Here is a 16,296-nt window from a genome sequence, read left to right on the forward strand (position 1 = left end):
AATAGGATGAAACCATAAGAATTCACTAATTTTCTGTTAGAGTAAACCAAATCTCACATAAATACCTTTAGGTATTTTCATATTTTCATATGAGAGATAAGGCGAAGATTTTAAATTATGCTCTTTGTTTTTTAAAATTCTAGTATAGCAGAAATTTTAATCTATTTTATATGTACCTTTGGAAATGCCACAAACTATGATGATCAGTAAATTAATTAGGAGTTTGTTTAAATTTTGATAAAATTTGTTTTCTAAAATATGCTTTGTCTAGACTAAGGACATTATTAGCAATTGCCTCCCCCCACCCCAAAAAAATGAAGAATGGATTTGATTGTTCCTAGCTGTAAGTTCAAAACTGGGACATAGATACAGTTAATATTTTTGCATTGTCAGTCAAAATCAAGTCATAAAGCTTTAAATTAACAAATGATTTTTGCCTAGAGAAAAGAACACTTTTCATATGCCCTTTCACCTATCTAAACATACAATCAAACCCATTTTGTTCTAATCTCACCTTTTCCATGACTTTTTTTTTAAATTAAGTTTTGTCGGTGTCTTATTTTTAAATCATGGTCAACTTTGGAAAAAACTTCTCCCTTCCAACTTAGCCTTCCTGGAACTGAAATGTTTGCCTGGTTAAACCTAAAAATGCCTGAAAGTGACCTGTTTGGCAAGGTATAGATATCCTTCTGCCCAATAGTCTCCAACCTCTCTGCTGAAAAGTGAGAGGTAAACTCCCACTCTCTGTTTTCCTGGACAATTACAGGTTTCTTAATTACCCAGGTCAGGTTCTTTTTCATTCATACTATTGTAATCAGACAGTTTTTCTGGTTCTGCTTATTTTACTGTGCATCAATTTCCATGACACCTTGATTACTAGAGCCCAAGATGGTTTCCCCATGAGTTGAACCCCTTTTGCCCTTTCTTGTCTATGCCAGTCACTCAAGCATTTAACAACATAAGACTACCAACTACATTGGGGCAAAGAGGATACCTTATACTCTTTTTGTAACTCAGAACTAACACAATCCTGAGAATATACAAGCTCAAAAAAAATTTAAGTGAAATCTTTGTTGCTGTAAACATTAGCTTATGTTAAGATACACAAATATCTCTCAAATAACCAATATAGTAGGGTTATTAAGTATAGCTTTATGAATAGGAGTCTATACATTACTTGAAATGTATTTCTGTAGGATTCTTCCCCTCCTTTCCTTAAAAAGGGGATTATCACATGTTCTGGTATTACAAAATTAAAATGGCACATAAAATATAAAATGCAAATGCATTACTGTGAATTATCTTCATTGTTTATCCTTTTGAGTTCCCGTATGTGAAGATTTCTGACTCTTTCCAAACGTTCAAGTTCTGCCTGGATTTCTGCTTCTTCCTGAAAATGAAGAGAAAGGACAAAGGAAATTTATTCACTATGTAAAAAAAAAGTATTTTTTTCCCATAAATCAACAGAACTGGGAGAGGGAATGCATCACATTACAAAGTTCTACTGAACTAGACAACTAATTCCTCTCCAATGCCTAAAAGAGAGCACTAGAAAGAAAAAGCTGATTTTAAGAAAGATTCCGGGTATGAAATCTTTAAATAACTGTATGCTCAACATTGCTAAGGCACTACAGAAAAGCTGTTCTCATCATGTTCAAATGAGAGTGGCAGGGAGATAAACGCAGTCTGAAATTGGCATGTGGTATAAAATGAGTTGGGAAAATCAGTCTGAGATAATGTGTAATTTTTAATTTAAGAAAAAATATTTTTAAAACATCCTAGAGTTTTAGTTATCAGGAAAATCAAGGATGAAATAATGCAAGATATTTCACAATAACCTTAATTCTAAGGTTAACTCAAAGTTCTTTTGATGATGAAAAAATATATACAAAGAAAGCCTCAAACAACAAAAACTTCCATAAGTGTCCTTATTAGATTATTTCCAAAGTAATGTATGGTGGGGAGGAAAACAAATAACTATGCACTTATTTTGGTAGGATCACAATATAATCCTGTTACATAGATCTTCGCTAGCAAATGATAACTATTCTAACTGGACTGGAATGAATTTCAATAAACTTTCTTTAATACTTAAGTAAAAAGATTTAAATTTTTCTTTTGGATTTTGGGGAGACATTTTTGTATTTAAAACAAAAGCACCTTGATTTGTACATTAACATTTTAGCACTACTTTGGAAAAAAATCTGGATTTGTTGGGCAATTCCTAATTACAACAGCTTATAGCTTTATATGGCTTTTTGCAGATAAAGGTAGCTCCTTACAATGACCTTTAAGGTAGGATCTATATTCCACTTTATGAAATGAGGAAAAAGGGGTTATGTGGTAGAGAGTCAGGATTTGAATCTGGGTCTTTTGACTCCAAACTCTAGGAAATGTATGATGTAGTATGAAGTACTATATTAACTTCCTCTAAGATAAATAATAAAAATGCATATTCTTTACAATTTAAATTCAGGAGGATTTTCTAAGTACTCTTAAGAGAAAAATTAAACTTTTCCATAATCACTTAAGACATTTAAGAATATCACTAGATAATTTGGTCCTCAAGAATCTTTTTAACATGCATGAATAAAACAAGTCAAAACTTGCTTCAGAAATATGGAAGTACAATTTTCAAAAATATATATTGCTGGAGAAGCAAGGAAATGGTGGTACTATTGCATTAATTTTTATATAGACTTAAAGTGCAAGTTATATGTAACAGATTCAGTTTCATATACAGTCCTCTTTTTACTGGCTTTTGTATGTAGATATGTTTGCTAATAATTTCCTAGTTCATAATAAAAAAATTAAGATACTGATGAAAATGGCCCAACTGTCAGAAGAAATCTCATTTATAATTAACATTCGAAGAATCCTAATAATTATTCTAAAAATTTTCTATTTGTTTGTATGTGTGGTTCTAAAGGCTAGAAAAGTGTTGCCTCTAGAGTGGAAAAAAAAATAATAGCAAGCTTCATTTCCAGAATCACTGAACAAAATACTGAATGACTAGAAAGATCTTAACAGACATTCTAGTGCAAGTTCATTCAACTGAATAATTAAGACCTAATTTACACAAATAATACCAGAGCCAGGATTAGAATTAGATTTTCTAACACTTGGGTTTGTGGTCTATCTACTACACCTTAAATGCAGAGTAAGCAAATTAGAAACAGATCCTCTATGTTAAGAACTTGGTTAGAGCAAGAATTTTACTTAATGTACACCACAGTGCAGAAATTATTTCATGCTACAATTTTTTTTGTTCTTTTCAAATGACTTAAAACATATTTAGGAGATGTTACTGAAAATTTAATAGTGCTGTAGACACTTTAGACCACTTGATACACTTTTGGCCATTTGCTTGCTCCAATGTTTCTGTTTTAAATCTTTATAAAAACAGGGCAACTATATATGAGTTTCCTAATGTTATGTTAAGTTCAATTTACACATTCAGTTACTGATATAAAGATTTAAAAAGACGAAGAACCTTGTGGGCACGTAGTTATACTTGTCCTTTTTTTTTTTTAAACCCTCCATAGTACTCATGTAAGTCAAATCAACCAACATTTATTAAACAAAGTTTAATAAATTTATTAAACACAGCCATTATGCTGTGCTGTGGATACAGAGATAAATACAGTCTTTGGGATACAGGCACATCTAATACAAGGAATACTGAATGAGACTGCACTAACAACTGGGAGACTCAAGGCAGGCTTTACAGAGGAGGCTGTAACAGAGTCCTGAATGAAGAGGACTCTTGGAGAAGGTGATGAGGAAGGAATGCGTTCTAAGCATGAAGGGCACTTGGTGCGAATGTACAAAAGCGAAGGATAGACTGGTGAATTCAGGGAACAGTCCATATTGGTTTAAATATCAAGTATGGGAAGGAAAGTGGTAGTAATATTGCATATAGCTAAGTAACAGGCTATTTTCAGTATTTTACACTGAAAGTTTTTGAGCAAGGGAGTGATGTGGTCAGACTTGGAAGCACACAGTAGTGTAAACCAAGTGTGTCCAAAAGCACTGGAGTGTAGCCGGAACGAAGTTAAAATGTCAGTGGGAAACACTTAACAAAATAAATAAAAATACAATAAAATATAGCTAGCATCAGATTTAAAAGTGAAGTCAATATGCAGCCCACAGAGACACTTATTTACAGTTTAGCAGCCCCTGGTTTCTATTTGAACTTGATGCCACCAGTATGAAACTACTTTCTCCAGTCACTCAGTCTTTTTATTGCCAAATCTAAAGGCCTGACACTCAATTCCTTAAACTCTATGTAGCCTTTGACACCATCTACCATCCTCTTCTTAAACTCTCTTTCTAGGTTTTTGTGATACGCTCTCTCCTGGTTCTCCTTCCACCTGTGTGACCATTTCCTCTCAGTCTCCTTTGCTGGATCATCATCCAGGTCACATCTGCTAACTGTGGTTTTCCAAAGGATTATGTCCAGAGTCCTCTTCTCTGTTCTACCAGGTGTCCTTAAAGTGTGGACACACAGGAAATCTCATTAACATCTCATTAACCGTTTCACCGATGATTCTGTGTTGTTCAGTGACTTCTTCTTCTGGGGGTGTACTAAAGGAGAAGGTGTACTCAATGAAAATGAAAATCACAGATGCAACACATTTGATTGAATGCATAAAGAGTAATGTGCTAAAACTGACAGCAATGTGGAGCTATTGAATCGGGTTCACGCAAATCTTGCAAAGCGCATCAACCTTTGCATTAAAAATGATGGAAATCATATTGAAGATGTTATTTGTTAATATTCCAATTAAATAAAATGTTGTTGAAAATTTCATTTCTTGAGAATATGCATTTTCCTATGTGTCCAGACTTTAGGAACACCCTGTATTTCACTTGGTCATTTCATTAGTCCTATGGATTCAGCTATCACTTCTATGTTGATGACTTTCAAAATCTACTCATCTAGTACTGAACCCCTCTGCTGACTTTCAGTCTCCTATCTCTAACTGCCCACTGAACAATGAGACTAAATGGATGTCCCATAGACATCTCAAACTCAACATGTCCAAAACTGAACTCAGCATTTTTCTTCCTAATCACTCCCTTCTTCCCAACTTCCCTCAGGCTTGCAACCTAGATGTCACTCTTGACTCTTACTCCATCCCAACCCATATCCAACATGTTGTCAGTCTGTCAATTTTACCTTTGTAGCATGCCATCTTTAAAATACTCTCCTTTGTCTCCTGTGACATTGCCAGCACCCTGGTACAGGATCTCATCACCTCATGTCCGGACTATTAAGAACCTGCTGGTTGTTTTTGCTGCCATTCTACCCATTTCATGCCCTTCTCCATTCAGCAGTCAAAATTATCTTCCTAAAGGAAAGTTCTCAAGTCTAGTGGTTCCCTATCATCTCTAGCATCAATTATAAAATCTGTCATTCAAAGCTCATCTTCAGAACCTGCCCGCCTCCTCTGCCCCTGCCCAGTTTTCTTACACCTCATATCTCACCATGTCCTTGCTGATGGGATGTTCCCTCTCCCTATTCTAGGCATTTTCACTTGCTATGCTTCAGGCCTGGAATGCTCTCTCTCCTCATCTTGGTCTTCTATCTCCCCTGGCTTCCACAGTTCCAATTAAAATTCCAGCACTTTTACAGAACAAGAAACCTTTCCCAATTCCCTTTAATTCTGCTGTCTTCCCTCGGTTGATTATTTCTGAATTATCCTGTATGCAGCTTATTTGTACAAAACTGTTTGCATGTTGTCTACCTTATTAGACTGTGAGGTCCTTGAGAGCAGAAACTGTCTTGTGCCTGTGTATCCCTAACATTTAGCAAAGTTGATACACAGTTGTTGATTAATAAATGTTAATCAACTGACTGAATGAATGAAGAAAGATTTTTAAAGTAGAGAGAGAGTAATCAAGAGGTTATTACACTCCTCAGTCTCCTTTGTTGGATCATCCTTCTCTTTCTGACCACTAAATTTGGGCATCCCCTAAGTCCTGGACGGTCTTCTTTTCTTGTTCAACATTTCTCTCCCTTGGTGATCTAATCCATTCCCATGGTCTCCATTGTCATCTCTAAGCAGAAGACTCCCAAATCCAAATACCTAAGCCCTCATTTCTCTTGAATTCCACTTCTAAGACATTTCAACCTGGTTATCCCATAGGCATCTCCAACTCAATGTGTCTAAAACAGAACCCATTATCTTTTCCCCCAAATTCACCCCTCCTCCAAACTTCACCATTTCTGTTGACAGCACCATTTTCTAGCCACCTAGATCTATAATCTTGGAATCGTTCATGACTCTCCTCCCTAGCCCCTCTGTTATAATCAGTTGCCAAGTCTTGCCAATCCTGTCTTCTCAACATTTTTCTAATCTGTACCCTTTCACTCACACTGATAGTTCAAATCCTTATTAACTCTCCCTAGGATCACTGAATAGTCTCTTAAGTACTCTTTAAAGCCAATCTCTTTCCTCTCTAATCCATTCCAAACAACTGTCCAGTTGATTTTCCTAGAACATAAATCTGCTTCATCTACAACTCAAGAATTTTCAATGACTCCCTATTACCTCTGGGATGAAATACAAAATCCTCAGCCTAGCATTTAAAGTCCTGTACAAATTAGCTCCCAATTCCCCTTCCAGTCTTATTTCATATGACTTCTCTTTATGTACTTTCTACCATTCAGTTACACTTGCTTAAGCGTACCCTATGCATAACATCCCAACTCCTACCTCCTTTTGCCTTTCCAAAGGTTCCTCCAACACAGAGCTCACAGGTCACTTCCTACAGGAAGATCTTTACTCATCTTCTTCTTAGCACTTTCTTCCTCTTGATATTACTTTATATTTACTTACTTGTACATGTTTTATTCCAACTCCAACCCCCAACAGAAAGTAAGCTCCTTGAAGTTAGGCAGGAAGGTTTTTTATTTTTGCATCCTGAGCATTGTACAATGCACACAAAAAGGTACTTAATAAAACTTTGTTTAACTGAGTAGTCTAGATAAGAGGTGATCAGTGCTCTTGGTTCAAAGTGTTTTCAGTGGCAGTTCCCTGGAGCACTATCCCTCCTCATTGCCTTCTGGCTTTCTTGAACTCTCACCTGCAAGAAACCTATACCAGCCCTTCTTTGTGTAAGTACATTCTTTCCTCTGAGATTATACCTAATTATCCTGCATGTTGTTTGCATGTTGAGAAGACCTCATTAGACTATAAGGTTCTGGAGAGCAGTGACTTAAAAAAAAATAAACCAACCAACCTTTCTTTGTATTTTCAGTGCTTAATATAAAGCTAGGCACATAGTGGACACTTAATAAATTCTAACTGACTGAATGACTTTTAAAAGGATGTATAAAGTAGAAAAGAGGTCAGATGTAAGAAAACTTATGGAAGGACAATCAACGAGACTTATAAACTGACTGGATACAAGGGAGAGAGAAAGGGAGGATAGAGCCAAGGATGGGTCTAAGGTTATGAATAGGGATGACTGAGATGATAATATCCTCAAGAGAAGCAGGGAAGTATGGATGATAAGTTTGGGAGAGAAGATTCTATTAGTTCCATGTTGGATTCAGGATCATTAGGAACGGAAACTTAAAGACCACTTAGAACAACCTGCTCATTTTACAGACAAACAAACTGAGGTCTATGAAGTTAAATGATGACCAGTGTTACACAAGTGATAAGTGGTGATAGAAATAAGTTTTTTAACCCAGAGTCTCTGACTCTACAAGCTAATGTTCTTTCTCTTTTGCCATGCTTGTAAGGCATCCAGGAAGAGATGGAAATTGACAATGAATGACTAGACTTCAGTCATGAGATTATAGGTGATACGCAGATTTTAAGTTATATGAATAGAAATGACCTTTGAACCCTTGAGTAACTGATAAGATCAGTAAGGGAGAATATGGATATAAGAGGAAGAGGCCCCGAACAGAGATAAGCAAACAGCAGGCATTTATCAAGTACTTACTGACTGAATAAATTTTAGTGATAACATCACCGGGTAATGGCTAGTATTATTTTTGCACAACTTAACAAACCTTTATATTTTTTCTCACTAAGTAAGGTGATACAGGTTGCATTATATTAATTTTGACTAGTAACAGACATTGCCAAAACACTAAGAAATAGGTGCCAGGGAAGGACTGAACAGTTTGGCTCCAAAGTATTTATAAGGAGATGGTAAGGCCAAAGCCACACCTCAAGTCACTTAAAAGTTAAGTTCCTCAAAGCCAAAAAAAAAAAGGTACGTACATCTTCTATACTATAAAAAAATACACTGTGTCCGCATTTTTTGTTTTCATGCAGAGAAAAAGAAACTAACTTCAATTTTCTGGTATTTTTAATGAAAGTGAACTTTTATTAACAAATGTTTGTTGAACTGAATTTATTGAACTGTACTATAATAAATTGATAGAAAATTTGTATGTTTATTAATCAAATTCAACACGTATTTGTTATCAGCCATCACCTAACAGAATAAATACATACTCCTATCATCAGATATTATTTAAATTATGGTCATGCTAAAGACAGAGCTACAACTCCAGAAAGGGGCAACTCTATCGGTTTTCCCCTGGTACAGAAAACTACTTTGGTGTTATCACACATCTGCACTGAGACAATTTAGCCTTCTGAAGAAGCCATTGTAAACTACCTACTCCAGTCCTTCTCCTAATGACTTTCCTTCTAAGCCAAAAGCAGTGGTAATTTCTGGAAACAGAAGATGACATACAAGTATTTGGGACCTTTCTTAAAAACATCAAATTAATAAAAATCTAGTATTTTTTAAACCACCTACTAAATAAATTATTAGGGAGACCAAGGTAAAGATGAGAAAGAAAAAAACACATTAGCTATACAACATTTCTTGGTCTCTAAGGGGGATTACAATGAATAATTACTTTAACAACTGACAAAAGGACAAGATTACAAATCAACTGTATGACTGGTTTTTCCTGAATGGAATGAAGTATTCTCATCAAAAACAACATAGTTAAAAGGGTTCTTCCTTTTTTTTTTGCAAGTATATCTCCTTAGCATGGTATTCAAAATATAAAAGACAGTCATCAATCTACCTCTTTTCACACTTCTCTTCCATTACCTACCTTAAACCTATCCTTCAAACTCCAGTCAAACTGAAAGACTTGCTGTTCCTTAAACCGTGCCCATACTCTTAACACTTGTGTCCTTGTATTTTCAGATTACCACGTCTCTTTTGTATGTGTACTCACATACCCTGAACACACAAAAATTCAACCTAGATATCAGACTAATTGTTGATCTACTAATCTGAAAGTAAATGTAGTTTCAATTGGTTGTATGACAATTAAAAACAGTAACAAAACTTGGCTCATTTTTTTTTGGCCTTTCAGTTCTTTTTTCTTATTACTAAAAGATTTCATTTTCTAAATAATTTCCTAAATACTTTTCTTAGTTTCTTCCTTGTTCTTATTTACTCCCATGTTTCTCCTTTCTTTCAAGTCTAATCTTTCTTTAGAAACCAAAGTATTATAAAGGAAAATCCATGTTTTAAAACATCTGTATGAAAACTGGTAAAATTTATATTGATACAGGATAGATTTTGACTGAATGTCATCAAGTCATCACCCAATAGTGATACCTATCCCCACAGTAGCAAATAGATGTACTTAAGTAATTAGCCAAATTAAAATACTAAGGAAGTTTTTTAAAAATTTGTATTTTAAACATGTTCTTGACAAAAAAAACAAAAAAAAAATTAGCTGCCAAATAATGGAAAGGACATTCCTTAATGTTTGGGAATATCAACACTACCTGGAAAGAGTAAGCATAAGTTATCTTAGGCATAGCTCTGGCACATGTGTTGTAAAGGTATAGCACCTAGGATGCTATTTATCTTTTTTCTCCCTTCCTGTTTTTCATCACCCTAATCAACATCTTGTCCTAACAGTCTGATTCTTTGGATATTGTAAGGGTCTTGCCAGTTCTGCTTCCGCATATAAATACTAAGAATTCCTATAATGGATAATTTTTTATGCAGGAAGATGATACTACTGACTCACCATCTTTAAACAGGATGTATAATTGTGGTTTTTCCTGCGGTGGAAAAACAGGTTTAAACTTCCCACACTCTCATTCAGCTTCCCTTATGACCAATGACACGCATTTGCAAGACAGCCTACAGTGGGGGACTTTACTCTGTGTAAAACAAAATTGATTATATTGGACTTAGCCACCAAATTTGAACTAATTTGTACCATACTGTGCTGAGCTGAATGACTTAACCCATCCCCAAAAATAAATAAAAAGAATATATTCAATAGTACAAGTTGACATTAGGAATGAATTTGTGTAGCTTCATTGGTACAGGAAACTCTCAGATGAGAAAAATCTTTCTACTAATGCAGGGTGACACCTTTCCTGCAACTCCAGCTTAGTTGCTTAAAGCATTTAGAGGTTAATTGACTTGATGAGGGTCACACAGCCAGTATATGTCAAAGGTAAAACAAGGCTAGCTATCCACTATTCAACACTGCCTCATTAGACATCTTTAAATATAAGTAGACATATTTGGATTCAGGTGTTTATAAAGCAACTAGAATACAACACTATGAATGAGGTTTTTTTCCTTCCCTTAAAAGAATTCTGCTATCACCTAAAGCAAACAATGAAAAATTAAAAACACTCAAAAGTGACTCTGGATTTATATTTAATAAGAGCAAGAAGCAGAATATGGATATACTAAGTTTACATTCCTCCATGATACCTCACAGGGCTGCTATAAGGGAAATGTTTATAATAAACATTTATCCGACTCTTTGAAACACTGACAGTTTTGTATTCTCAGAGTCTATAGGATGCTCAATCACTCTCATGAGATGTGATTCTTATTCTTAAATAAGCAAAAAAACAATCTTAAATTCAGAGATCCAGAACATTTCTTCCTCTCTCACAAGACAGGAAATCAAGATGGCATGCAATACTGTTCATGGTAACATGGCTTAACAATATGTTTAACCTGATTACATACAGTACAGAAAAGAAACTCTTTCTAATACATTCATTCTCTCCAGATAGCCTAGTGATAACTATTAGTGATATCTCATTATTTTTTATAGACACAAAATATATTTGCCTTCATCTATAGAAGGAGCTCCTGAAAGATTTCTTTTGAATAATTAAAATAGTTGAAAGAAGAGGTTTGGGAACCAGTCCTATAGGTTTTCTAGCTATATTACTAAAATATTTATGTATGTTATACCCCAAATTTAAGTGACCACAAATGTGGCCCATAAATCCTTGGTACTTGTCATAATAAGGGATGGATGAATTAGATAGCAGAGCTGTTCTTGGAAAGGAGACCAAAGAGGAGGTCAAACTTCAGTATTAATTAATTGGTGGTCATTCACCTAAAATCAGTGCCCTGTTATATTCCACTGTTCAAAAGGTTGCAGAAAATTCCGTGTCTTCCATCTCAACTAGTTGAATGATCCACTGTGTAGGAGTGAGAAAAGAGCTGTCCTTGGTCTTGACCTGTAAAAATTTCATCATGGAGGATTAATACTGATGCTGCTGCTGCCTGTGACTGGTTCAGTTTTTCTCTGCAGGTGGCCAATATCGGTCAGAAAACAGGATTTCTGTGGCAGTGCTGACTGAAGGGCAGGGCTGTTGCTATACTTTTATCTCTTCAGAACGGAGGCACAAGGAGAGGTGAATGCCACATCACAAGGAGCAAAGGAGAGAGAGAGAGAGAAATGGTGTCAGGTGGCATGTTGGATGGGATTTTTGTTTTAGTAGACTGAGGAGACTCTAATAGTTTGGCCCTCTGACTCCATCTCTGCAAAGGTACTTTTTGTGTTGTTGATGATGATCCTTGACCACTCCAACACCCTTTACAAATTCATTTACATTTTTCCAAATTAATTTCTGAATTCATATTCAGGGATTATAAATCAAACATACACATTTCTCAAAATCTACAAGTGAAATAAAAAAAAAACACAACAGTTCCTATTACACTATCATATCCCAATCCTCTCTAGAGTTTAGCTTTCTATAAACACCATCTCTACTTATGAACTTTAAGAACTAAAATCTTTATATAAATAAGCCAGAAGACTAGCTATTATGTACACCATAAAATCCTTCCATACCATTCACAGCATCAACTTGTAAAATGCCAGTAGGAAGAAATAAACAAAGGTCCTCACAACTATAAAAATCTCATCAGCCAAAGGATGTTTCCATTGAATGGCAAATGTCTTTTTAATAAAGTATGACAACAGTGACAATGTTACAGGGATGACAGTAGCTAACATGTTTGTAATTTTACTAACCCTCCTGGGAAAAGTATAGAACCTAAAGTATGACCCTTAAACAGTTCTTTTCAACAAAGTTTTCAAAACTATAAAATAAAAATGTGGATTACAGAGTTAACCTGAAATAACGCCTCTATTTCGAAACTTAATGTTTCCCTATTCCTAGAATTTACCTACCCTGTGTCAATAAATGACACCACCTGATAAATAATTTTTGCATATTTACTAAAATCCATTGGTTCCACATGGAAACCTAACTATACAAAATGGGAAAGAGTTGGCAGCTCCGCCTCAGAGGAAAAAATCTTCTAAGAGAACGCAATGACTTCCTTTGCAATCACGAGCTTTTAATACATGACACTCAAGGGGGAAGTTGTATATACTACTGGTAAATTGAGCTTGGCTTGCTGAAGTAACAAAAAAAAATTACTTTTCCTAATTAAAGCAGTTTTAGAGATAGTAGTTTTCATTCTCTCTACATCTTACTTACTTGGTTTGATCTGTAGAGTCCTTTACAAGAAGTTTAAAAAGAAATTTGAAATTACTTCTGAGAAAATCATGGCATTTTGTTACACATATTTGCCTCTTAGTTGGCATTTATAAAAATAAATTTGGGGTGGAAATCAACCAATACACTGGCAAATTAGGGAATTTATTTAGCTCATGCAACACCCATAAAGGTAACTCCCAAAGAAAACACTGTAGATGTACAAATCGATTAACTTAAAATGACTCTCCTTTAACTGCAACAAAAGTGAAATGGTTTCTCTCCCAAAAGATTTAAGGAAAAGCAAGCTCCTCTACTTAGAGACAAGAAAGTGCAAGGTGAATTTGTTTCTCTATAATTAAAAGCCAACTCATCGAGTCTTTAAAATAACAGAACTCTAATTTGCCTGACTGCGACAGTAACTCAAACCCAATAAATACTAGGGGAAACTGTTGTTCATACACAAAAGTGACACTGGATAATGTTTTTCATAAACACCAACAAAATGTAAGAGCCCTCAATTCAACAGATTCTGTAAATTACCCTTTCAGCATTGACCAGACACCACAAAACTATGATTGTTCTTCTTATAAGGAACAGGCAGAAACTTTCTTAGATTTGCTGAGCAACAACTGTTTTGGTTGTCCTGTAGTTACTCGTTCTCAATCCTGGTGAATTGTGGAATAGTAATTCAACTGTATAAAAACTAATATACTTTGTTTCTTCTTTAGTTTCCATCATAAGTTAAAACGCATCTTGCAACAAAATAGCTGTATAAAGAAAAATTAAATGGGTCCTCCATTCTTTCTGTCCATAAACTTACACATAACCCAGTACCACAGTTGTCATATACTTCCTCAGTCATTTATTTCCCACTGCTGTTAAAAACACAACCAAATCATTTTGTTCAATTGCTGACATAGTTCATCATTCACGAAATTAGTCATTTTTCTCAAACTACAACAATACTTATGAATTAAGAAAACAAGTTCAATTTAATTTTGTAGCTGATACACCCTTGAAGATGTAAAAGCATGCTAGACCCTATACAATCTTAAAGTTAAGAGTTGGTAACCTAAAGACCAATGGTAGAATCCAGAGTGTTTCACAACACACAAATGACCACAATCCATACCCAGCTCCATGGCAGAAGGTGTAAAAGAGTGAGTAAGATATCAAATGTATTCACATCTAACAAGTTGAAGAGCAGGATGACCTGACATACTAGTGGAGCATCTTCCTGACTCAGGCAGCTGATGGGGGCGGTGTGCAGAGCACCAGGCCTGGAATCAGGTAGGCCTGAGTTCAAATCCAGTCTTAGACACTTACTAGCTTACCTTGGGCAAGTGCTATAATGTGATTCAGTTGCCCCAAATGTAAGATAACAATAGCATCTACCTATCTCAGAGGGCTGTTGTGAGGCTCAAATGAGAAAATATGTGTGAAGTGCTTAGCACATTGCCTGGCACATAAAAGGAACTTAGTGTTTATTCCTTTCCTGTTCCCCTTCCCTCAGGCCCAGTCCTCTGCATTCTATTTCTATTCTAGGTGAACAACTGTCTTAAAATACCCAACAGAAGGTAATACTTCCTAAATATTTCTTTTTAGAATACAACTATGCCTTTACTGCTTCATAATTCAAATGAAATGCATAGTAAACTTAGAGGGCAGGTGCCCACTTCTCCTAGAAGGTGATGCTGCCAAGTGTCTGGGTTCTATCGCTAGCGTAAACTTTGATTTCCTGATGAGTTTTTGGGATGCACACCCACATTCTGAAGTCTATCAAACTTCACATCAAAGGATCATCAATACACAGCTGGAAGGTACTACAGAGATTATCTAGTCCCGTTCCTTCATTTTGTAGCTGAGGCCTCCACAGGTTAAATAATTCACCCATAGTCACACAGGTAACATGTCACAGAATCAAGATATGGACCAAAATTGTTTGGCTCCAAATCTAGCACCTGATGATTTTAAAATGTCAGTAACATTGGGGTATGTGTTTCAAGGTTATAATTTCTTCTGCCTTCCCAAATAATACTCCAGGATAGAGGGAAAAGAGCCCAAATATGTAATTTAGGGTAAGTAAGGAGGAAAAAGAGTTATAACTATGAAGCTGTCACTGGCACCTCGGTTGAGTATATTCCAAATCAAAGAGAAAAAGGAAATTGATCATAAAAGGGACAAAGAAAGGGAATGAATAGAGAAGGAGATACAAAAACTGAAAGGGTAAAATCATGGGATTAAAAAAGAGAAAAGTACAGTGCTTCTGATACTGTTTACAAGTATATCTCTCTTTTTAAAAAGTGTTACTGAACAGCTCTCTATGAATCAAATATTACGAACACCCAAGAGAAGCTCACTATTTAAAAGCAAGTTTACTATTAAAGCCTTTTCAAAGAATTCCACTGTATTACACTTAGTCAATCGATAATTTATCTGCTACATAAGTTTAGGCTTTCATATATGAGGTTTTCCTAAAGAAATACACACACACACACACACACACACACACAATACGCAGTCTAGTCTCCAGAAATAGAGCTTGAAACCATTCTGTTTTATATAGAATTAAGAGTCTTTTAGGGAAAGCTTTATTGTACTCAGATCCAAGTCCCTATGATGAACATCATGTAAAGTAGGATACATAGAATAATTCACTTTTAATGGAGGTATAAAAGTTATACATACAATTTCTAAATGCCAAAATGAGTCCTCTCATTGGACTGGGAGGCACTGGACAAATATACCTTTCAAGCACTTTTGGTTGTATCTACATTAGACAAGAGCAACAGTGAGAACAAGATGGTGTTGGAAGAAGAAGGGGACAGATTTCGATATGGCTGAAAGATTACATTAAGAATAATTAGGATTTTAAAGGAAGATAGTGAAATAACAATAACACTAAATTAGGTATAGAGCTTCTATAAGGAATTAAATGAGGAACTGAGGTAATCTAAGTAAAGGTCAAAGCATGTCCTGGGTCAAGAATTCAAAACTGAGTTATAGTTAATAGAACCATGTATACACATATGGAAAGAGGTTACTGCCTCAACCTTTAAGCTAAAAAAAATCTATGCCTTTTGTCCATACCCATTTCTCCCCTTTCTCCTCCAACAAAGACCTTCCTCCATACCAAGGAGAGCTCGACATTTTAGAGAATGTAAAACTACCCACTCAAAAATAAAATTAGGAACTCTTGCTCTAAAGATCATATTTTCTTTCCTACATAGCACTTGTCTAACTAGAAGATATTTGATATTGAGGTTTTATTATACAAAAGTAGGATTTTCAGAAAGGGGAAAAAAGAAGGATCCAATAAAATTTCTCCCCCCATTTTAGGGTTCAGGACAAAGCTAGGAAAGTAAGTGTATTATTTTGTAAATAAACAGGTCTGAATTTTGAATGCCACATGAAAAATAAGGTTAATTTAGTGGTGTTTGTGTGTCATGGTTCAATAAAGATAAAGGTAGTGATCTTTCAGCAGTTCTTTTTTTACAACCTTTGCAATAGATCT

General features: G+C 35.3%; 1 protein-coding gene across 3 annotated transcripts in view; it reads right to left on the reverse strand.

The window, feature by feature from the left end:
• The window catches only part of TLK1 (tousled like kinase 1), a 165,659-nt gene that overhangs the window by 16,888 nt on the left and 132,475 nt on the right, over window positions 1-16,296 (reverse strand). For all 3 annotated transcript variants that reach the window (XM_036744608.1, XM_036744609.1, XM_036744610.1), the window contains one exon: window positions 1,293-1,390. In XM_036744608.1, the coding sequence (XP_036600503.1) occupies window positions 1,293-1,390 (98 nt within the window). The remainder of the gene's footprint in view (window positions 1-1,292; window positions 1,391-16,296) is intronic.

Source organism: Trichosurus vulpecula, chromosome 2 (genome assembly GCF_011100635.1).
Source record: "Trichosurus vulpecula isolate mTriVul1 chromosome 2, mTriVul1.pri, whole genome shotgun sequence".
NCBI classification, from domain to species: Eukaryota; Metazoa; Chordata; class Mammalia; order Diprotodontia; family Phalangeridae; genus Trichosurus; species Trichosurus vulpecula.